Here is a 24,548-nt window from a genome sequence, read left to right as displayed (position 1 = left end):
AAAACTAAATATTAAGTAAATTAAATTGCACTAACATGCAACAACATTCAAGTATTGACAATGAAACTAAGGGTAGGTAGATGAAAAAACTTGATATAGTTAAAAGTAGGTTTAGTAATAAAAGTAAAGGAATAAAAAAAAAGGAATAGACTAAATTTATTCAAATACACATAGCTTCTCAGCACTGTATTACTTAACTACTTAACAAACATATGTAACTTACATATTTTTTCAACAGCAGTATATTCATTGTGAAAACGACTACAAGGACTTGTGTACTAAAAGTTGCTCTTTTAGTCACTAGTTTTGTTCTTCCTTCAATGAAAATATTAATACTAGGAAGTTACTTTTAACAATATATATCAAACTAAGACATTACCACTAGGGCAGCAGGGAAAATATCTTATTAGAAACATTTCCTGTAAACAAACTTATCTTGGATTTGTATTAGAATGAAACATTTAAATAATGAAGAAATAATTACGTAATAAACATATCATCATGCTCATGCTATGTGGTTTTGGTGATTTCTTACCTTTGACCAGGTAGCTTCTGCTTGCTTGCAATTTTTAGTTCGTCCAAAACAGAAACATTCGATGCATCCCTCAGGATGTTTTCGATGCAAACCAAATGTTCCAACTCTACACTGATCACACTTCCTTCCCATGGTATTATCCTAGAATTTAAAAAACATCCAGAAATTTTGTGTAAACTGATAATTTAAGGATAAATACAGTGCACTATCTTTTAAACTTCACAACAACAGTTTCATGGATGTAAATAAGTGTAGGACAAGTATAAAAACATTTGTTATAGATCAACAACAGAAAATATGGTGTGAAAGTCAAAAAAGTGTAGAAGTAACTGCCTGAAATTCTGATCATCTGTTTGCAGTAGACTATTGGAAAAAAAAAAAGAAAGTGAAATGGGGAGGGTGGATAAAAGTGTATTTAAATGTAAAGACAAATTACAACAAACGTGACTTGAAAAGGAAGTTAAAATAAAATGTGAACCTTCAGCAGTTAGAAGAAAATATAGATGAAAAAGAACTGGACTTTATTCACCTATATTTGAGAGTGCAAGACTCATTGGCAGTCATCCTCGAAAGTAGGAGTAACTTGTTATGAAAGTACGAAAAGTACATTCATAATACACACACTCTTTGTAGTTGATCAAACAGAAAAAGGACACCAAAATGCAAAACTATCATTTTTCCATGTAAAGTTTTCAAAGTTTTCATCCAAATGCAAGACAAAGTAGAACTGCCCCATGAAATTGTAGATAAGTTAAACTTTTTTGACCAGTCAAGTTACAATAAGTCCACAGGCTAAAATTCTCACACAATCCTAAAATAGATTTACTATGTTCTAGAATTTTTATATCAAGGAATTAAACAGTATAGGAGAGTAAAGTGCATAGTTTTTACATACCACAAAAGACACAATCCAAGTTTGTAAATATATATTACACTATGTAACAAAATATTTATACTTTTTCTTGTTCCTGGGCAGAAAGTGTTATTTCCCAATTGCTTATGCCTAAAGTAAATGGAAAATGCCTATTTTTCTCTTCAAACTTTGCTTTTGTGAACTGGGTAATGAAATTTTGAAATTTACCCGCTTTCCAGAACATTTCTGGTAGATTCACTGCCGAGTAGCTAATAGAGTAGCTAATTTTCTCAAACTTACAAGAATTTAAGAAATTCTAGAATGTTGTAGAACTTATGAGAATTCAAGAACCTTTTACATTTTCTAGAACTTTCCATAGTAAAAAATATACAGGAGCTCACCACTCACTACTTCAGTTTACACCCTTGTGCAAATTAATTGAAATAAATGATCATTTTACAGCATTTTCAAGCACGGCAGCCGGTGTAGGCTCGCTGGACCTGCTGATTTCCTTTAATAGTCATTTTTTCACATGTTTTGTGTTTTCATGTTTTGCAATACAGTCAATCTATTTTTGGGATATATGACGAAAATTGGAGGAACATTATGTCATTCAAAATTGCATTAGAAGGGCAAGGAGACCAGTCAAAAAACAACTTCTTACCAACTCAATGAAGAAAAAACAGTATCAATGGAGTCTGAAACACAAAAACTGGACGCAAGAACAATGGAGGATGGTGTTATTCAGTGACGAGACTCATTTCTTCGTACATGGTCAAAGGAATCTGCATGTTTGCAGATCTCCAGGTGAGAAACTTCGAGAATCTCGTATTAATCAGTTCATAAAACATCCCTTGAAGAAGATGTTTTGGGGCTGTTTCAGCCACTATGGTGTTGGAAACTTACATATCATAGAAGGTATGATGCGAGGACGACAGTACATTGAAGTTTTGTAGAAAAGAGTCGTTCCAGAATTGAAAAAGATTTCCAGATGGATCTGGCATTTTTCAGCAAGATCTGGCTCCGTGCCACACATTGAAACTTGTGAATAATTTTATGACTACAATGTGAACAAAGGTGCTGGTCTGGTCTGGAAACTCTCCAAAATTAAATCCTATTGAAAATCTTTGGGCGATTTGTAAAGAAAGACTTCGAGGAAAAGACTGTACTACAAAAGATAAGCTAATTGAGGCCATAATTGAGGTGTGGTACCGCAATCCAAAAATTAGTAAAGATTGCAGTCAACTCGTGGACTCGATGCCAAAGCGGATTAATGATCTTCTGCAAAATAGAGGCGGTCATATCATGTATTAATTTGTGAGTAATTTTTGGATTCTCAGAAATAAAATGCTAAAAATTGAAAAAATCGTAATTTTCTGTCTTACTTCAATTAATTTGCACAAGGGTGTAGTTCTAGCTGCCTAAGTTAACATATAGACCTATCTGATTTTATCAGAGATGGTATCAAGCTGCTGCAAGCATTCTCCAGATGCATTCTGCTACGTGTGTGGCCAATTTATCAAAACAAAAGCAAAAAAGTACTCTGACAGCATCTGCTAAAAGGTATATTTCGGCATGCCTGTCGGGATCAAGACAAACCCTGGGCACCTCATTTTACCTGTGAGCACTGCAAATAAAAAAAAAAACTCTAGAAGGTGAGACGGACAAATTTTGCTTGCTTGAGTTGTAAGATTTTATATTATACAGATTTTACACCTTTTAAAATTTAAATACATTTTAATTTCTTATAGTATAGAAAAATATCAAAATATTTTACATGAACGTCTTGCATATAATAGTGTAAAGACTTAGTGTAAAGATTAGTGGATAAAATAAATTTATTCTTCATAATAATTTTATTTTACTTTTTTGCAGGATGATAGAGAGAGGAGAGCCATAAAGTTCTTTATTCCAAGAATTTGGTGTGAACCCACTGATCACTCAAGCAATTGCTACTTCTGCATGGTGGACCCTTCCAAACGTCAGAATGGCAAAAGTGAATCTGCTATCATGCATCTGGACCTTCCATTATCCATCACCCCAGTGCCACACTGCCCTGAGCTCCCTGTACCCATTGCACCAGAGAGAAAGCAGCCATTTCGAAAAACTACTCACTTCTAAACATTTTTCTATAACTTTAGTATAAATACATGTAAATCTTGACTCATATGTTGGTTTATTCAAACTTTATGTAAATGAAAATGTACAAATTTGCCTGTTTTTACATAGAAAATTGGTTAATTTCTAAATTTCATTATCCAGGTCACAAAGGCAAAGTTTGAAGGGAACAATGGCCATTTTCTCTACTTTTACAACATAAGCAATTAAAGAATAACACATACTATCCAGAAACAAAATTTGTGTTGCATAGTGTAATCAATTATGGCACAAGTGTTCTTGCCCATGAAGTTATGAATGATACCAATTCAGAATAAATGAGAAATACAAAAAGATACATGCCATAACAAAATCTATATCATTAATCACTCTTTATAGGAAATTCTAATATTATGTTTCTCTTAGATAGATAAAGAAGAATCTCAGAAGTCTAAATAACAGTTCATCATTGGTCGATCAAGTTCCTTAGAAAACCAAAAACTACAAAACAAAAGAGTAAAAATTAGCAGGTTCAATGCAGTGCATAAAATATAAAAAAACGTGTGACAACATCTTTAAACAAAACAAAACACGTTAATATGTACGACAATGTCCTGTTTAAATAACACTTACCCTACATGGGCACTGTCCAGCCTCGTCACACAGACACAGGCCATCTGGCATACATTCTGAAGGCATAGTTCCATCAGCAAGACAATCACAAGCCTGACACTTAGGAAAGCTATAGTAACCATGTCGACAGCGATCACAACGACGACCCTCATATTCTTCCAAACACGTGCATTTTCCCGTTTTTTCATCACAAGCTGGAGTTTGTCTAATAGATCCTTGGTTGCTGCAGTTACATAGCTTAAAAAAGGCATATTATTATTATTGTTTTAGAATTATATGAACATAATATTTCATGTCTATTCTAATTGACTGAGTGTATAACTCCTTGAAGACTAAATTGTAGCATAGACAGAATTTTGTTAATTCACAAACAAGTAACTTAAGTTTCTTCCTCATATGAAATACTAATACACAAAATTAATATTTTAAGTTGTAATGAAACATATGTTCATACAAAAATGTAACAGTATTTAAAAAATCGTGTAACTTTAACTAATAAGATGATAAAATTGAAAAATAAACACCTGACACAATGGAGTGTAAAAGCAGTTTCCCAAAGTGTGGGGCATTTCTCTGCTGAGGGGGCACAAGTTCTCTTGGGGAAGGGTGCAAATAGTTAATGTAGAGTCAACAGTGCAATAATACAACAGTTAAGTGGTTTAGTTTGTTGTTCATTAATGAAAATAATAATTACTGTATTTACCATTCTAATTTCTATTCATGCACTTTGACTTATCACTGAACTGACTTTCACTCATTAAAGAAAAAGATGAGGGCATGCAATAAATTATATTTATTAAGGGGACAGTGGATGATAAAAGTTTAGGATATACTGGTGGAGAGTTTTTGATGTACACAAGTGAAAATTCTCACCTTCAGATCTACAAAGTAACTTGCTTTTGAAATCACAACAGGAACATATTTAGAAAGTTTTATTAAATGTATTGGTTACATCAAACTAAGTTTCATATCATACAGTTTTAATTTAGTTTGTTCCTATTTTGTTTTGACTTGTATCAAAAGGACCGATTAATTTTAAAGTGCCAAGTAAAAAGTAACTCTCAACTAACACATTTACAACCCAGAGTTTTATTGTTTACATATCAAATATGATACATGTAAATTAAAGCATTAATCATACCTTACACCCAAGGATGGGATCATAACCCCAAGAGCCTGAATCACAGAACTGGCATTTATCACCAACTGTATTGGGAGGACACACACAACGCCCATTCTCAGGATCACACATATGTCCTTGAAGGTTGCATGGATCACATTCTAAAATAAATAGTGAATTTGTAAGAATTGGGGTAACAAAAGTTAAACAATTTTTCAAACTAATCATTAAATATTAAAGCTAGTATAGATTAATTCCATTTTAAATCTATATACGTTATCAAACCTACATTAAATAATACAGAAGCAGAATATTACTTTTGAATCATTAAGATGTTTATTTTAATAATTGACAAGAATACTAAAGTATATTATTGAAAATATTTTCAAAGACGTACATCTCAATAAAACAATCTATTTACAAAGTGAATACTAGTTATTACTGCCACACATTATCACAGAAGTCGGAGAAACAGTTTTAATATTCAACACTCTTACCTTTACATCCTCCAGAAGTGAGCCCATAGTAACCAGGAAGACAGTGGTCACACTTTTTGCCACGAACTCCTGGCTTACAATTGCACTGCCCACTGGTAATATCGCACTCAGAGGAGGAAGAACCAATGCTATCACAATTACACAGTTGACATCCTTTACCAGATTTTATGTTCCAATAACCAGACTAAAGAATATAACAAAATAACCAAGACCAAAATATTAACTTTGATGCATTATAAGACAAATTATTGAAAACATTAACATTGTAATACCAGACAGTTTCTTAAGCATTTGACATTTAATTATCAATTCAACTGAATAAAAAGAGGACTAATTATGTCTCAGTAACTTTCTAGAACTATTAAATCTTATTTTTAATTCATAACTAAACAACTAAACAAATTTTGATGCTTGATTTCGAAACAGACATCTTTTATTAAACAATGTTTATAAGTGTTAAAATGTATGACTGTTTTGGCGTTGATCCTGCTATTATGTTGTCATAAGGTCAGAGATAGTGATAGTAAAAGCTTGATATTTAACAGCAACAATGATTGGTTGGTTTTATTCAGGTCTGTTAGAGCAACAGTCAAGTTCAATTTGACCCAAAGTGTGTTAGGGACAAAAGTGAGGGACGGATAAATCATTTTAGTATGTAGTAAGTGAAGTTAAATAACAGATGACAGGAATGAAGTATTTTTGTCCAAAGAAAATCTGCTACTTATATATTGTAAACAATAATGATGTGAGAAACAAACTTCAGTGTTTTGTCACATGAATTACATATGATAGCAAGTCTACCACATACCTGACATTTATCACAAGCTCTGCCAATAACATGATGTTTACAATAACAATTTCCTCTTATTTCGTCACATCGAGGACTTTCTGATCCACTTTTATCACACCCACACTCTTCAGATTATGAAATCCATGAAAAGATTGTTTATAGTAACATAACTGAATTCAAAGTAATTTCCATTAAAATAAATTTAAAACAAGTTTAAAATTAAATATAAGATTATTTTTGTAATTTTCAAGCACAAAAGATATTTTATACTGTATGAATAGTTTATTTTGTTTTTTTAAATAAATGCTTATGGAATGCTTAATATTGGCAAAAGACCAAATGCATGTTATAGGCACAACGGTATCACTTACTGCTCAAAATGTTATAAAAGATCGATACCTCTAACATTTGATGTCTGTTTTTGTTGTTTGGATATCATAGAATTAAAAAACAAAGTTTTAGTATAAAAACTTTTAAAAGCGTTACAACTATTGAACATTTGTAAGATGTAAGGTAAAAATATCTTCATCATCAGCTGGAGTGAAGATAATCTTCTCATGAAACTTGTTTTTATTATAGGAAGCATAACAAGCACATCATTAACAACTAAAAGCCCAGTGTTTTAGAAGAGACACTACTTGCTTCTATATAATAAAAACAGATTCACTTGAGATTCTGTACTAGTAAACCTACAAGTGTGTGTGGACCCTAAAGAAAAACTACAAAAACATATGTATTTATAGTAAGAAAACCAGAATAGTTAATTTACCATTATCATGACATCTCTTCACATAAAGACAAGTTGTTTGAATATGAAGTTTACCTCTCAGTATTCATCAAATACTGGATAAAGGAATTCAGGGTGTAACTACTCTCTAATCTGATGGTTAGTAGTGAATGTTTGATGGTCTTCAGAATACGTCAACACTTGTATGCTGTGTGCATACTTTGATATTTCTTATTAACCTGACATTAATGAGCATTTTAAAAGTCATTTTCAGTCAACTCGAAATATTCAGCAACAATGAATAAAACATAGAAGCTGCAACTTTATATTATGTGACTTCAGTTACATAAACAAAAATCATACCTAGATAAAAGCAGCAAAAAAAGAATATAAACAACAACACCAAGTTACATATTAGAGTAGAATTATATGATGTATTTTGGGTTTTGCAGTATCTATGCAATTACAACCTTCAAAATGGTAGGGATAGACTATTTACAAGCCTTCATCTGGATTCTCGTGTCTTATCTGTTTAAAAAACAAAATGTGGATTTGAGTGCTTAAGTTCACTATACCTCGCATTTGTCATCTTTCACTATCTGTAGCCAGTTGCAAAAAGGTAGTTGATTAGATAGGATGAATTATATTGAGAAACAAAGTTACTAAAATAGATCATACATGAAGTAAAACTTCTCTTGAAAGTAGGCATTCCAGCCCTCAAGTTGATCATAAGACCAGTGAACTTAAATATATATCTACAACAGACAGACAGAGATCTTATACCTTTGCATCCTGATCTGGAGAAACCATAAAATCCATCCAAACACCTGTCACAGTGAACTCCGAAAACACCAGGTTGACAAATGCAGTAGCCAGTCACAAAATCACATTGGTCTGATTTGGAGCCCATCTTATTGCACTGACAAGGCACACATCCATCTTTCATGTTTCCATGTCCTTCCTGAAAGGTACCCAACAAAATAACAAAGTTAGCTTGAAAAATGAAGTTAAGGGAAAAAAAAATTTAATTTCAGTTTCCTATAACAGTTTACATTCACTATTTCATTACACAATTTTTCCATAAACAGCATATGTTTACATATTAGCATATATATTCACCTTTATAAACACCTAATCTAAAGACTGTACTCTTAAAATATTTTACTGCAGTAGGCAATGCTTAAGAACATCTTTAAGTCAAGATATATTTTTGTTTAATTTGCCTAGCTCAGTTTTATCCTCTGTCAGTGAATACTGAAAGATAAACTTGAAATCTCAACCACTTGTGTCTGTAAAGAGATGCATCTTTCAAATGAAAGAACATAACTGAAAAATCACTTTGCATTGGACTTAACATAAAACTATACAAAAACAACCTATGCATACCATTCCTAAGTTTAAAATGATAATGGGAAGACATCTAGTTAACACCATATATAACCAAGTGTTAAGTCACTATTATCTTACAGAATAGTGGGGTTTTAATGTTCACTCTTATAGTGTACCTACAGCCCCAAAGTTTCAAATGTGCGTTTGGTAACAGGACATGAATCATTAATCTTAGTTTATAAACTACATACAACTTTAACAAATTTGACTCATTAAAACCTACAGAATTATACATAACAAGTAAAAAAGGAACAACTTTTGGATTTAAATTATTTCGTTAGCCTTCTACTCATTAAAGAAAAGCAATTTTACAACAATAGGTCACCATATCTTAAGAAAGCATGTTAAAATATAAAGCTACTTTTGTTTAATGTAAAGCACAAAATAATCTCATACCATAGCCAACCAGAAAAAACTACTAAAACGTAGAAAAGTTAAAAATCGATTTACTATCAGTGATAAATACTGACAAAAACTGATTAATGATGGGAAAATTCAGCACTCTGATGGATAGTGACTAATACCTATGCATCTGTACTAAGCTTGTGTAGTTATAAATTATAACATTATATCAACTATAGGCAATTCAAAAAATATTTCTGAACAGAAAACATCCAGTCCACGTTATAATAAAGTTACTTTACTTTTTCCTTTAACCTTCCTAAAACCTTGAGTAGTTGCAAACTATTGTGAATCGTTGTAGACCTATATTACTAATGACAGTGGCTAACATACAACAAATCAGTTTACTTGTACCAAGCAATTTAATAAGTGTGAAGGCAAACAGATATAAATACTTCACAAAAACCAACTACTGATTGTAACTAAAAAAAAAAAAAATTCTGCCATCTCGCCAACTATCTTTCAACTCACTCTACACTTGAAACAACTTTAGATTCACAACTACACTGAATTTATAAAGATGCTTTGAATGTATAAGAATGCTCTTTGTCACATCCTTAGAACTTTCCAGGTGTTTTAGACCGATTTTAGTGTTATCCTTAAGGCCCACAACTCCCTCTGGTCAACATTTAAATTACAATATTAAAAACATAGCTTGCAACATTAGTAAGCAGTTTATGATAAAAAAAATTAAAATTAAAAGTTAGGAGAGATTGCTTCTACTCATTAATTTAAGTTTCTTCTAATAAATTATTTTTCCTCCAGTTTTTGTTTTATACTTTTTACAGACAAAAATCTTGTACAGTTGTAATCAACTTTAAATTTTATATCTAATTAGTTCTTGTGGTCCTTATATAATTTTCAATCAGTATGAAGAATCTTGGTTTTTGTTTTACTTAAGGCTTAAATGTTACAAACGTTTCGTTTGTTGAAGTACTTGCACATGTTCTGGAGACTTTGGAAGAGGCAATACTAAACATTTTAAATAATAAAATTACTAGATTAATAAAATTTAATATTTTCTGTTGACAGTTGGTCAACTCGTGCGAGGTGCACATGCTTACACACTTGCAGCATGTAGACACATTAAAATAATAAAGTAGGAAATTCATAATCTAAAACTTAAGATTCTTCATTTAGTCTCAGTTTGTGCATATTTCATACAACTTCATTCTAGCTAACTTTTTCCCTTTGTTGTTCTCTAGAGATAAAACCTGCTCTACCTGTGGAGATATTGTATTTTGTGCAAGAAGGTGAACGTCAGCAGTGTTCTTCAAGGGTACAGCAGCAGATGATACCTAGAGGCTAACTCTCCAATATTAAATTAGAAAGTTTAGTCAAATGTATATAACATTAATTCCTCTTGATAAACCTAGTGTTAAATTAGAAAGAGATTTAAACAATTGCTACATCAGATCTTAAATGACATAATCAACAGAAAGATAAAGGAAAAACCAACTGTTGATCACTTCACAAGTACACATGGTTTTCATCTCTTTGAAATAAACAAACCAATCTCAGTTTGTTTTACAAATCATTTCCAGTTTCTCTATTTCCTAGATGGAAATGTAGACAGTTTAGTTGAACTCAGATTTACATATAATTTATCTCGTCATTCTTTGAATTACGAAATGGACCTACCAAACATTCTTTAAGAAGATCAATCAAAATGAGAATACCACACAACGATACAGCAAACATCCATACATTTATTGTAATATGTTAAATTATTTTTCATTAATAACTCAAATTCAAAAGCAGTGGTATTCATTTCTTTTCAGTTTCAAAATAAAAATATCAAAAAGGGGCAAAAACTTACAATGCAGCGATCACATTGTCTCCCAGTAAAGTTAGTTTTACATCGACACTGTCCACTATCTGGATTGCATAATGGTATTTCAGATCCAATCGGATTACACTCGCAAGCTGAAAACAAAAGGTAGAAGTCATCCATCCTTCTTCACACAAAAATAAATTGTGATCAGTACATAATACAAAGTCAAATACTTACTTCATTCTGTTACAAAACTGTCACAACACTTGTTAATAAACATAAAAAAAACTCAAATACAATTCTTTAATTCAGGTTTTAAATCCTTTGATTAAATGGTGGAATCTTTCAACGTTACAATCAGTTTTCAGGAGATAGTAACAATTAAAATACATTAATTGATCTGAGTTTGTATTTGAGGTTTCAAAATGAACTGTCAGTATTTCATTGAAAAATGTACATTTGCAGTTGTGTTTAAGTGCATCCCCATAATGTTCTTCCAAGCACTTCTCGCAGTTCCAGCCATGTGTGTTATATAGACACTTCAGGCACTTTCCAGTGAAGCGATCACAGAAACCAGGTTTTCTTTCTACGTTATTGTTACAATCACAGGGCTGACAAACACTCCCAGGAACAAGCGGATTACCAAAGAACCCATCAGCACACCTGGTGAAAAATAATATTAAAACTCTATAAGAATTATGTTTTAAGACAGAGTCCTGGAATTACATTAATAAGATTAACACAATCTGCAGAATGAGTACAGTAAGAGTATTGTGGTTGAAGAGGTTTTTACATAAGTTAGGTTAACACAGTTGTAGGGTTATCATCTATAGTTAGGTTAACACAGTTGTAGGGTTATCACTGGTGAAATATCATCTACTCTCAACTCTTAATTGAGAATTTCATTGTAGATACTCAACATATAACAAAACTGCTATTTAGTGTGTGAAGGCAATTATGAAAAGATTCTTGTAATATTAAGAATGTTGCATCAAAATTACACAAGCAGTTACAATAAATTGGCATAACACAATGATCAGTTGTAATACTTCCACCATATTCACCAATATATCAAAATTCCTGAAACATCAGAAGCATAAACAGCTTGAAATTGGCAAATAACTCAACCCTCTGCATCTGGACAATATAATTCCAACATGAATATAAGCACCAGTAACCACAAGAAGGCATAGCTATGGTATCACCCTTTCATCAGTACTCATTAGCCTCTAAATGTAACACCATGAAGATAGCAAACTCAGAACATCTAAGATGTGGCTGAGGTGTGTTGATGAAACAATTGTAACATGGTCACACATGAAAGGAAAGATTTATGAATTTATCAACTACCTGAACAGACAACCAGCAAGAAAAAATTCACAACAGAAACAGAAGGAAACAATGGTTATCAAGAAACAACATGCACATACTAATTTCTGAGGGTTTCCTAGAAATTCTTGGGTAAGTATTTCAGCAACAAATCAAACCACCCCAAAAGCATAAAGACAGGCACCACAGACTGTTTAGTTTCAATAATAAACAAGATTTCTAATATTAGAGTTACCAAAAAGAAAAACACATTACTACAACCCTATTGGTAAGAAGTATCTTGAACACTTTACACAGAAAAAGTGAACACTAAAAACAGGAAAAATGTTGACATTTCATTTATTCACATATGGTAATATATATTCGTCTCTCCACAGAAATAGTAACTGGCACTTCTGCTGAAAAGTTTTTGCACACATGCCAAATTGTTGAAAGATCTTTCACATGTTCACATAACAATATTATTGCACTAGACAATGCTACTATACAACAAAACTCTTTGTGCAGTACTCCCCTTAAGCACACCATGTAAACCAAAAGCTCATTCTTGATGAGGTAAATTGCAAGGGAAAAGTGGGTATTTCCTTGGGAAGGGGGGGTATCCAGCTGAAATACACTTTCAGGTAGGTAAAATGTTAACTTCAGACTATAGTATTCACCTATTCAAAGAATAGGTAGCAATAATCTCACATTGAAAAGATGAAGGGACTGGTGTGATGAAAGAAGTTAAAAAAAAAAAAAAAAACAGCTCCTCTGTACAATATGGCGATAGAAAGGGAAAAACTCATGGTGAGCATGGGGGATCTAGTGAGAGCAGCACTTGATGACAGTATTTTCAAGTAGAGATGGATATGGTCTTCCATTAATATTAGTGGTTGTTAAGAAGATCATTTGAAATAAAGTCCTTGTTTTTACTAAAATGTTGCAAAAGATAGCAAAACCTTGTATATTCCAATTGGTTGACAAGTCATAGAAGTTAAATGTGGGTAACACAATATGCTGAGCCTTGCAGTATGTGAAAAATACCGACAAAAAATATACAAGTTCAAAGATGGACCAATCTTGTATACTGAAGAGAACTTAACACCACTGACAAAAGTGTGGTTCACATAACTTAGCTTTGGCCTACGAAAATTTGCAGTTTAACTTACTATTTCTATATTTTTTTGAGGCTGTTCAATTTCCAAAAATTTGTTAAGAAATTTGACAGTTTATGCCTTTAAATTCACACAATTCTACACCATAATTCAAATGTGATTACGTTTTTCATTTAATACAAACTGCATAAAACTAATTATCTTTTTCAGCAATTTTTTCTGACACGTCTTCATTTAAAAAGATATTCAACAATTGGCATTTCTTTATGAAACATCATTACAAACTAATAGAGATGTTCACCATCAAGTTTAATCACCTACACCAGTGATTCTCAAACTGTAGTAATGCTAATGTTCAATAAAACAAAATTAGGGTACAAATTTTAAAGAATGTAATAAACCTAAATAAGCTTTCTGCAAACATATATACACTATTCTCCTCATTTCTAGATTTATTCTCTTGCTGAACAGATTGCCAGTGTTTTCTTCCCTCTTGAATCACAAGAATTATACCACATATTCTTGAATGTGCCACAAAAATGTTTAAAAATCATTCTTTCCAATGACAGGCAAGTGTTAAGAATATTAAATGTTTACTAGTAAGTTCTCTCCACTTTTGTTTTTTTTTTAATTGGGTATTGGTTTGTACTTCAGAAAAATTTTGACAACCACTGGTTTCCAATTCTTGGATCATGATAAAACCGTAACACACAAAATAAGCCAATTCATTCTTTCTTAAGACATAACATTTGAAAACAGAGTTAGTCATGCATATCCTTAGTTTCATAAACCTCCCACATGTGCATTATTTTTTTAATAAATTAATTTAAATGAGGAACACAGATAGTTTACTTTTAATTAAGACAAAATAGAATGTAAATAAACAAACAACTTACTACCGTACTAAACTTGCTAAGTACTGGAATTAGAAAACCTTATACACTACTCTGTTCTATCCCACAACACAGAAAAGAGATGGCCTACTGTCAATGGTATCTCACGTTCCTATAAGGCTGGCTAGTTTCTAGCGAGTGATAGGTTTCTCTTCAATAACAAAATAGCCTACATGAGGCCATGCTAAAACAAGTACAATACAAAGAACCCTGTATAAACTAGATGTCCCATTAAAGGTTTGATCTGAAAAGGCTCATTAAGTTGCTTCTCTTATAACCTATAAATTTCTTCTGAAACAAAGGGGCCAACTTAGTGCAAAGTTTATAAAGAACAGGATGTGGGCTATCAAATGATAACTGGGTCAGTAAAGAACTAAGCAAGTCAGTGAAAATGAAACACAGAATCCATGAAAGGGATCCCAAAGGTCACTGCAAAGGTCACCACAAACCATGACATGTACATCATTATGGATGTAATTCCAAACTTGATTGAAGCAAGTACTCAATTGATGAGAAGCCATCTTGTAAAAACAGGAATCAAGACTAAATTGTTCAACATTGGTCATGAAAGAAAAATTGGATATGTAGTGCATCAAATAAGGAATGTGTCTTGAATGGCAGGTCTAATTTGAATAAAATTACCCAAATACCTGAACTTTAAAGTTAAATGCAATCAAATTGAATGAGCCCATACTGAGAGAGTTAACCTTTTTACTACAGGCTTGATGTAATATACACAAGTTCATCTACACATTTGCACTATAACTTTTGATACAGCATGTGTATCTTCATAAAATTCGATAGATTTCATGTTATGATAAAATGAAAATATTATTCCAAAATTCTCAAATATTTACATAATCTCTGAAACATACAAAAACATTTCAAATGTTTGATTTCAATAAGACTATTTTATGCTATTTTCTATCCTCTAACCATGTGAATCTATCACTTGACCAACATAGTAATCATGATATAAAAAAAAAAAAAAGGAAAATAAATATAAATTATGTCATACTAGAATGAATACATAATATAACACAAAAATACAAATGTTTAGTCCAACCACTTTAAGTACTCAAAAGCAATATATTTATTATTTTTTTATTATACTGACCTTCCAGTCATGCCTAACATTATATAACTTGTATTAATGTGGTGAATGCGAACTAATGTCACATATCCAGTAATATAAAACTTACCTTTAGTCTTCCATATCTTGGCTGTATTTTAGTGGACTAGTATTTTGTAATATACAGTCACATTTCATATTATTATACATTACACACATATATAGACATTACCAGTGGCAACACCAGGATATTTTTGTTGGGGATGGCTGAGGTAAACTGTGGAGGGGCTTCCCAAAATGCCATTAATACAAAGTATAGATGGTAAGTTATAATAATGTAAATACCAAGGTACATTTCAGAAAGGTGTGCTATTTTGAACTGCATTTTCAATGCAGTTTTCATTGGAAACTCATATTCTGATTAATAATTCATTATTACAAATTAGAAATAATCTGTTTATGAAAATATGCATATATGTAAAAGAGAAAGCTCACCTAAATTCCACCCAAGGTAATATATAATAATAAAGAAAATCAAGATTAGCTTAGATTGAACATTTAACATATCATTAAGAGTAAAGCTACAAATCAAAAGAAATATAACATACAGACATAGTTTACATAGCAGAAACAAATTATCCCATGTGAAGTTAATGCACTCTGAGGAAAAATAAGGTCACTATCAGGCTAACTATCTTTCATCATGTTGTGTTTGTAGTCAATATTACTTCAAAACAATGCACCTGTTCTGGTGATTAGCAGCAAATGTGTCTATAACAGTATCAATATCGAGTTGTTTTGCCCTCCTGGAGTTTACTGATATGACAGCAAAATTGCTGGTGCAGTTGTTACTACTGGTGTTGCACAAGTATGTCTTGAAAAGCTTCAGACATGAGAAACTTCTCTCACAGGCAGCTGAAGTGACAGGCAGGGTCACAGCGATGCATACAAGTTTGCAGAGATCCATGAAGTCATCCCTTGTATGGCTCCAGCATGGTTGCAAGCTCCAATGGTGTAGGCACTTCCTGCCCTTTGTCTTTCTTCCTGGCAATTAGCCAGTTCAACTGGTGGACCTCCACTGCAAGGTCATCCTCTGCCACACCATAGTCTGCTGCCATTCCTAAGAGTGCTTGCTTTTCCAGAAATGTGGATTGTTTGGGGTTCAATGGAGTTACACCCATCAGAACACTGCAGGCATCAGAGGAGAATCTTCTATTCAGCTCGTTGAGCATCCTGTCTATGATGGCATAGAGGATGCATCTCCTGGCATCTGGTGTTGGTTCATCTCTTTGTCCAGTACTAGATGTGATTATGAATTCGTCCAGGTGTCTGGGGCAGATCACTGTCCACCTTGATGCACCTTCTCAGTGTGTATTTCCACTTTCTTACATATATCATCAGCAGACTCTTCCAAGTCTTTCCATGGTGCTTCATATCTCATTTCTGAGAGACCAGAGATGACAGATTGTACTAGATTTCTTCATAAATTCACATTATTCATACAGACCAAACTATGATTGTGATATTGTTCTTATTATCATAAGTGTGACAAGCACCTGCTACAATAATGTAACTACTACATTACATTAAATTAGGCACTTCTATATAGCCCAATGACAATTTCAAAATTCATTCTAGAATTGTTTAGAAATATTATTTGGTAAATTAACATGTAAGGTTATTATATAATCATAAGTATAACATAATTGGATTGTAAGTCACAATTTTAAGTGTATGCCACAATCATCAGTACAATTTTGGATGGCCGATACACAATGCAAGATGATCTCACAGAGGACACAACACTGGCTAAATTCTTCATAGTTTTGACCTATACAAAATACACTTATACATGCATACTATGTTATACTTTTCAATAAAAGATAAATGAAATTAATGGGCAAATACCTGTAAAACCTTTGGTTTATCAAGTAAAATCCCTGATGATCTGTTGTAAGTTGAAATCAACGTGGTTATCTAATCTTTGCCAAAGCTCAAGATAGAATGGCATTACACAGGGAGCAGTAATACAGCGCATGAGTTTCAGTGCATTCAGTACGTTGCTATGGGAAGCATGACACATACTTCCGTCTTAATGAAGACATTGAGTTCTACAAATCTATGTCTCTTTGATGTTAATTGTTAAGCAACAACCACAATTGCATTTTCCATATTTTATGAATATATGTGGGTAATAATATTGGGGCAGCTGAGGGGGGCTTGGCTCATTTCGAGGGTGGGCTCAAGTCCCCCCAAGCCCCCCTAGAAATAATCTGAAGTGATTAAAAAATATAAATCTGTCAAGTTACCATGTAGCCTCATTTCAGCTTAAATGTCTAACTGCATCAAACATGATACCATCAAAAGTATTTAAATATAGACTGTTAGAAACAGCAATCTTATTAAACTAGCAAAATACTTCCTTTCACAATAAAAGAATGCATACATTTCACATTTGTTTCCTTCGTAGCCAATAGGACACTTCGTACAGATGTAATCCACTCTGCCTTGAGCATCTATAGTAGTTTCACATGGAGTCAAGTTGTTTTCAGAATTTTCCAAGGGGCATGCACAAGGTTTGCAGTCACCAGGTAGGCCAATTTTTGCATTTCCATAGAAACCTTTCTTGCATCTTCCACATCTTCGGCCAGTAGTATTATGAATGCAAGTCTGATATATAAATAAGTAAACTGTGACTATAAAAGAACCAATAAGATAAACCACCTTACAAGTATGTGGGTAAAGAAAGGAAAAATATTTAAATAACTACAGGCAGTTTTGAAATCCTCAACATAAGAAATAAGTTTACAATTTAATTGGCGATATAATTATAAAAAAAACTTTATACATTTTTATAGACTGATATGAATTCCAAAAGATAAGAGTTCAATTTACATCTACACTCATTTTACCATGGTAGTTTGTTAAAAACGTGCAAGTGCTAATGGTTTAACCATCTATTTCAGTTGGTAGAGCACTTGTCTGGTGTGCCAGATGTGTTATAATCAAAAATGTGATAGGGAAATTACTAAACTATCATGTATAAATTACTATACTGCCACATGTATTATGATTATTGATTATTTTACTATATGAATGTCAGATTTTTTTATATATATTAAACAAAAAGAACACTACTGTTAGGTCTAATGAAGTATAATTATAACTGACAAATGACTGTTACCTCACATTGCCCTGTAAGTGGATCACAACTTAATGCATGATTATGGCAATCACATTTCTCACAAGTTCCTTTCAAGAAATTATTATTAATACGCCGATAGCCAGGGCTGCAGACCTGGTAGAGAAAAAGTAAATGACTACCACAAAAGTGTTTAATGTTAGTTTAATGAACTTTCACAAAATATATACTTTGAAATTTATAACATGCAATAACTTATTTTCAAGGTTCTTTTGCACAAAATAATTATCCTACAAAGACAAGTTTATACAACATTATGTGTAAGGAAACACTTTCATACTAGAAAATTATAAAAGTGAAAGTAGTGCATAAATATTCACAAAACATAATCCAAGGTAAGCTAATTCTGAGGTAAAGTAACTCCCTCATGTGGAAATATTTCCAATTTGAAGAGGAAGAACAATCATACATACTAATTACTTTACAATCGAGGAAAATATTTATTTATTAAAGAAGTTTTGCTACCTTTGTACAAGTGTATAACAAAATTAATGTTTTTAAGATTAAATTATTTTACTTGACTAATTAAAATCATTTATTTTCCAAAAGTAAATACTGTCACTGAATAACTTTTCTTTCAGATGTTAAGATTCCTGTAGATAAAAATTATTATTAACAACATAGAAAATATAAATCCTAAGAAGAAGCCTTTATGATCCAAGATAAAATCCTCTAGTAAACACTCTGATGTTTCAGTTTTAAATGAAATATTTCTATACGCTTTAACTATATACAATCTCTCAAAATTAAGAAACATAACCTAAAAAAATGTATTTTTGAATAGAGGATCAGTTTTTAAATAGTCTTGAAGACTAACCAAATTACAACTTTAGTTAATAAATACAGAATTTTCTTTTAAATAACATCACTTCCTTCACATATCAAAGTTTGCATGCAAATACCTCCATTTTTTATATATGATGTATGCATGTAAATTCCTAGCATTTATTGCTTCCCAATAACATTTTATTTTAATTTCTAAACAGATTTTACAAAATTCAGGAAATTGAATTTTGTTAAATAAACTTTTTCATGTACAAGATGATTAACAATTTTTTTGTAATTATCCTAAAGTGTCCATGCACCCCATTAGTCCTCAACACTAAGAATTGCTGTTAGTTAACATTTTCTAACGTTGAAAATTCATTTTCAATAGGTACTTATTATTCTCCCAAAAGCTATCTCAATCTTTATTTGCCCTCCAAGCACTGGTGGTCTACTGCTAGGAAATCCAGAGTATGAAGACTTGAATATCTGGACTTGGTTCCCCCTTGCTTGGTTATACAGCTGCCAACAATGGAATTCGAATGTACCATAACCATCCACTCTTGCAGAAACTGGAGAAATTAATAGTGTCAGATGAACTGTGAAAGGTTCCAGAATGTGGAAATGGAGAGAAGCCTCCTCAACTGTCTACTGCCCAAAAATCCCTGAGAAAATCAAGAAAAGCCCTCCAAGCCCAACAAGAAAGCATCTGTAAACAGATGAGACTCAGTATGAGATGGAGAAATGGGAATTCCCACTGTAGTCATGTCCCTATAGAGCCACCAAGTAAGGTTAGCCCTGGTCTCAGGTGGAAGGGAGATAAGATGGTCTAACAGATTTTGGGGGGAGTTCCACTGGGCAAGAAACATCCAATGAAGAGAATGAGAGCTTCCAAGGAAGTCTACAGCTCCAAAAAGAGAGAACCTCTTATACATAGAAAAAAGGAAAAGGTAGGACCTTCATGACTGCTTGCTCTATATCCTGGAGCACAAGTGAAGAAAGCTGGGTTGAAATGAAATAGGAAGTAGAGAACCCCCAGATGAATAAGATAATGCAAAGGGGTAGTAAAAGATTCTCCAAATTGAAGAGCAACCCAATCCAAGCATATTCTCAAAGACGTAAGCAGGTGTGACTGACTAACTCAGCATTGGAAAAGGTGAGCAGAAGCCATTCATCCATGTCATGGGGAATTTGATGACCCAGCAATGAAGATAGCATGCAAAAGAGCATATCCCTTGACAAAACACACATAGCTGAAAAAAGACCAAAAGAGCAATGTCAAGGACTGGAAGGCAGAATTCTTGTTGACAAACCAGGAAAGAACTATGGTGGGACTCCAACATCCAATGTATTTTGGAGACAGGCAGGAGTAAAATCCCATTTGTTTGAGCACCAAATGTTTGATAGCTCCTTTGTGTAGTAGGCCTTGAATAGACTTGGCAAGAAAACTGGTTAAACTACAATCCCAAGGAGAAAAGAAAGAGATCTGGGAAGTGGATATAAGGTGAACAAAATGGAAGGCAAAACCCACAGATAGAGCCAATGGTAGTGTTACAAAGTGTGGCCAAAGATGCAGACTGGGAGTTATTTATGGTTTTCCATTTTAAGTTAAAATTAATATTTTTGCAGATTTATTTTTGTTTACTTTGTGGACTACATATTTTGTTAGTTCATTATCAGTGAGTATATTAAATTTAAAGTATAAAGCCACTAGGAACTTAGAAGATAAATGACCCTTAAATATTGAATGTACAAATCTATCGAAATAATCTATAAGACAAAGGATATGAAAATAAAACTGACCCTAAAGAACACAACAGGAAACAGGTACCCAGTTAACAAAAGTTTAGCCTAATCTTCAATTTATAAACAAAATGACATTAAAAGTTGCATTTGCAGTTTGATTATTCCTTTGTTCTCAGTTTACATTTTACTTCTTTTCACTCTTAAACTATATTAACCTATATGGTAAAAAACTATAAAAATATACCCTACCCATTTGAGCAGAGAATATATGAATAACCTAAATGATTGAGTGCAGAAAGTATATCAAATCCACACAAGCTTATATAAAAGTTACTGAATGCGAGTATGAGAAATATACATTCAGCAGAACCTATCACAGACTTCCTAGGAAAAGAATAATACCTAACCTACCAGATAACATGGAGGTGCAGTAAGAAAGACAATTTTCACACAGTAGTTATATCCTTCTTAACAAAAATACAAAGTCCTGCAAACTAAAGCCTCTGCTTCCTCAGTAATATCCTTTAAGCAGTATTTCACTTACCAAAACAAAAACATTTCTAAAAACAAACGAGTAGAAACAGTGGTAATCACACAATAATTTGAAACTAACATAAAGTGGGATCAAATTTTGTAATGACATGAAGGATGAGTTAAGATGCATCTAGACAGTAGAATGCCAACAGAGAAAGTGAAAAGTGTGCTCCAATGTTAGAGGGAGCTACCTGTGCAGTATGACTGGTTGAATTTAATCACATGGTCAGCACATGTTGCTGCAATGGTGTTAAAATGAAGGGATATAAAAGACTGCTAAAACTTTTCAAATATACGACAATGTTAAGAGGGCAAGTCAAAGTTCAGATAACTTTAGGTGAGAGGAGGTAGTATTGTTTCAGAATTTAATTTTACCCTTTACATGTTCAACTTTACCAATTAATGTCAACTCTGCTACTTACTGTCAAATCGCTTTCCCCTCAGTATGCAACTCTAGTACTTACTGCCCATTGCTTCTTTTCACTGGTCAACTCTACTGATACCGGTTAGAAATTTTCCCTCAATGTTAAACTACCATTTACCAATGCATACTTCCTACCAGTACCAAGCTCTACTAACTCACAATAAGTTGTATTTCTCCCAGTGCTGACACAAACACTTTGGTTCAGTGCTTCGTAATACATACTGAAATACCAGGTTTTCCCATCAGTATTATCATACACTGAGACTGCCGTTTCACTTAAGTATTAATCTTTTACACATTTTCAAATTAATATAAAATATGTATATAAAATAATTATTCTCTGTGAATATTTATATACCAAACTACTTACTTCACAAGATAAACCAGCATGAATATTTATATACCAAACTACTTACTTCACAACATAAACCAGCATGAATATTTGTATCCCAAACTACTTACTTCACAAGATAAACCAGCATGAATATTTGTATCCCAAACTACTTACTTCACAAGATAAACCAGCATGAATATTTATATACCAAACTACTTACTTCACAAGATAAACCAGCATGAATATTTGTATACCAAACTACTTACTTCACAAGATAAACCAGCATGAATATTTATATACCAAACTACTTACTTCACAAGATAAACCAGCATGAATATTTGTATACCAAACTACTTACTTCACAAGATAAACCAGCATGAATATTTATATACCAAACTACTTACTTCACAAGATAAACCAGCATGAATATTTATATACCAAACTACTTACTTCACAAGAAAAACCAGCATGAATATTTATATACCAAACTACTTCCTTCACAAGATAAACCAGCATGAATATTTGTATACCAAACTACTTACTTCACAAGATAAACCAGCATGAATATTTGTATCCCAAACTACTTACTTCACAAGATAAACCAGCATGAATATTTGTATCCCAAACTACTTACTTCACAAGATAAACCAGCATGAATATTTGTATCCCAAACTACTTACTTCACAAGATAAACCAGCATAACCTGGAATATTTGTATCCCAAACTACTTACTTCACAAGATAAACCAGCATGAATATTTGTATCCCAAACTACTTACTTCACAAGATAAACCAGCATGAATATTTGTATCCCAAACTACTTACTTCACAAGATAAACCAGCATGAATATTTGTATACCAAACTACTTACTTCACAAGATAAACCAGCATGAATATTTGTATACCAAACTACTTACTTCACAAGATAAACCAGCATGAATATTTGTATACCAAACTACTTACTTCACAAGATAAACCAGCATGAATATTTATATACCAAACTACTTACTTCACAAGATAAACCAGCATGAATATTTGTATACCAAACTACTTACTTCACAAGATAAACCAGCATGAATATTTGTATACCAAACTACTTACTTCACAAGATAAACCAGCATGAATATTTATATACCAAACTACTTACTTCACAAGATAAACCAGCATGAATATTTGTATACCAAACTACTTACTTCACAAGATAAACCAGCATGAATATTTGTATACCAAACTACTTACTTCACAAGATAAACCAGCATAACCTGGTGGACATTTACATTTCTCTACTGAAGTCATTTTCCTTACACTATCCACTTCCTGGGAAGCTATTTCCAGCTTAGTCTCATGGAGGCTAAAATTACACAACTGTTGATTAAAATATTAACATACTACAAAACAATTTTTTATGCAACTCCAAGAAATTTCTGTTTTTGAAAAATCAAGACAGTTGTATCCTTAAAAATAAGAAACCAAAGATTCTATAAGATTAGACATCTGTAAAATGTACAATACTTCAGATTAAAACCAACTTTAAATAAGACATACTTATATATGTATGTGATACACACACACACACACACACACAAAACTCAATTTACTTATAAACAAATGTCTTTTCAGCAAATCAACCAAACTGGATATCTTACTATGCTGTTTAAGTAATATTAACACAGCAATGAAAAATAAATTAGTTTGACCAGAACAAACCCCAAGCTGGTCATAAGAAAGCTGTTGGGTATTTGAAATTCAAAAAAGTGATAAGAGAAAACAAGCAACAAAGATTACTGTACAAAATAAACATAGAAAAGATCCTACCTCAAAGAAGATCTTATGAGAGTTCAATAGAAGACTAGAACAATATACATGCTACTATTACAGTTTCAAACTCAAATTTATTATTTGGGTCAGTTTGAATTTTTTTCTGTTCTAATTATATTTAGTTGTCATGAATAATATAGTAGTTTCTTTACTGCTATTTCTTCTCAAACCTTCCTACCACCACTCTATAGGCAAGGTAAAATAATGATAAAGTCAACACAAACATTGAAGATGGCACCACTGAAACTTGTATTGTTACCTAGGAGAATTATGTTATTAGGTTAGGATGTAAACATACATATCCTAAATCTCACTTATCTAGAAGTGAACTAATATAATATTATACATACTCTTTGACTGAAAACAAGTCTTACTTCTAATACAAATAAATAGTCTTTGAATGCTGTATCAATTATAAATAAAGTTAGGAAAATCTAACACACAATGCACTTAATGCATCAAAATAATCAACATGGAAATTACTACCACCAAGATATATTAAAAAAAAGAATGAAAAT

At 32.3% G+C, this 24,548-nt stretch overlaps 1 protein-coding gene across 1 annotated transcript in view; it reads right to left on the bottom strand.

Annotated features, from left to right (window-relative positions):
• LOC143228434 (laminin subunit alpha-1-like) overlaps positions 1 to 24,548 on the bottom strand; it is a 118,678-nt gene that overhangs the window by 72,380 nt on the left and 21,750 nt on the right. Inside the window, exons 16-27 of the mRNA XM_076459695.1 lie at positions 23,452 to 23,563; positions 19,934 to 20,101; positions 18,393 to 18,506; positions 17,655 to 17,878; positions 11,275 to 11,480; positions 10,863 to 10,969; positions 8,036 to 8,213; positions 6,544 to 6,650; positions 5,736 to 5,919; positions 5,260 to 5,399; positions 4,119 to 4,355; positions 536 to 676 (exon numbers count right to left, since the gene is read on the bottom strand). Of these exons, the coding sequence (XP_076315810.1) occupies positions 536 to 676; positions 4,119 to 4,355; positions 5,260 to 5,399; positions 5,736 to 5,919; positions 6,544 to 6,650; positions 8,036 to 8,213; positions 10,863 to 10,969; positions 11,275 to 11,480; positions 17,655 to 17,878; positions 18,393 to 18,506; positions 19,934 to 20,101; positions 23,452 to 23,563 (1,918 nt within the window). The remainder of the gene's footprint in view (positions 1 to 535; positions 677 to 4,118; positions 4,356 to 5,259; positions 5,400 to 5,735; positions 5,920 to 6,543; positions 6,651 to 8,035; positions 8,214 to 10,862; positions 10,970 to 11,274; positions 11,481 to 17,654; positions 17,879 to 18,392; positions 18,507 to 19,933; positions 20,102 to 23,451; positions 23,564 to 24,548) is intronic.

The sequence above is a fragment of the Tachypleus tridentatus genome, chromosome 10 (genome assembly GCF_004210375.1).
Source record: "Tachypleus tridentatus isolate NWPU-2018 chromosome 10, ASM421037v1, whole genome shotgun sequence".
NCBI classification, from domain to species: domain Eukaryota; kingdom Metazoa; phylum Arthropoda; class Merostomata; order Xiphosura; family Limulidae; genus Tachypleus; species Tachypleus tridentatus.
The sequence above is the reverse complement of the archived record's forward strand: the minus strand, read 5'-3'. Positions and strand labels throughout refer to the sequence as shown.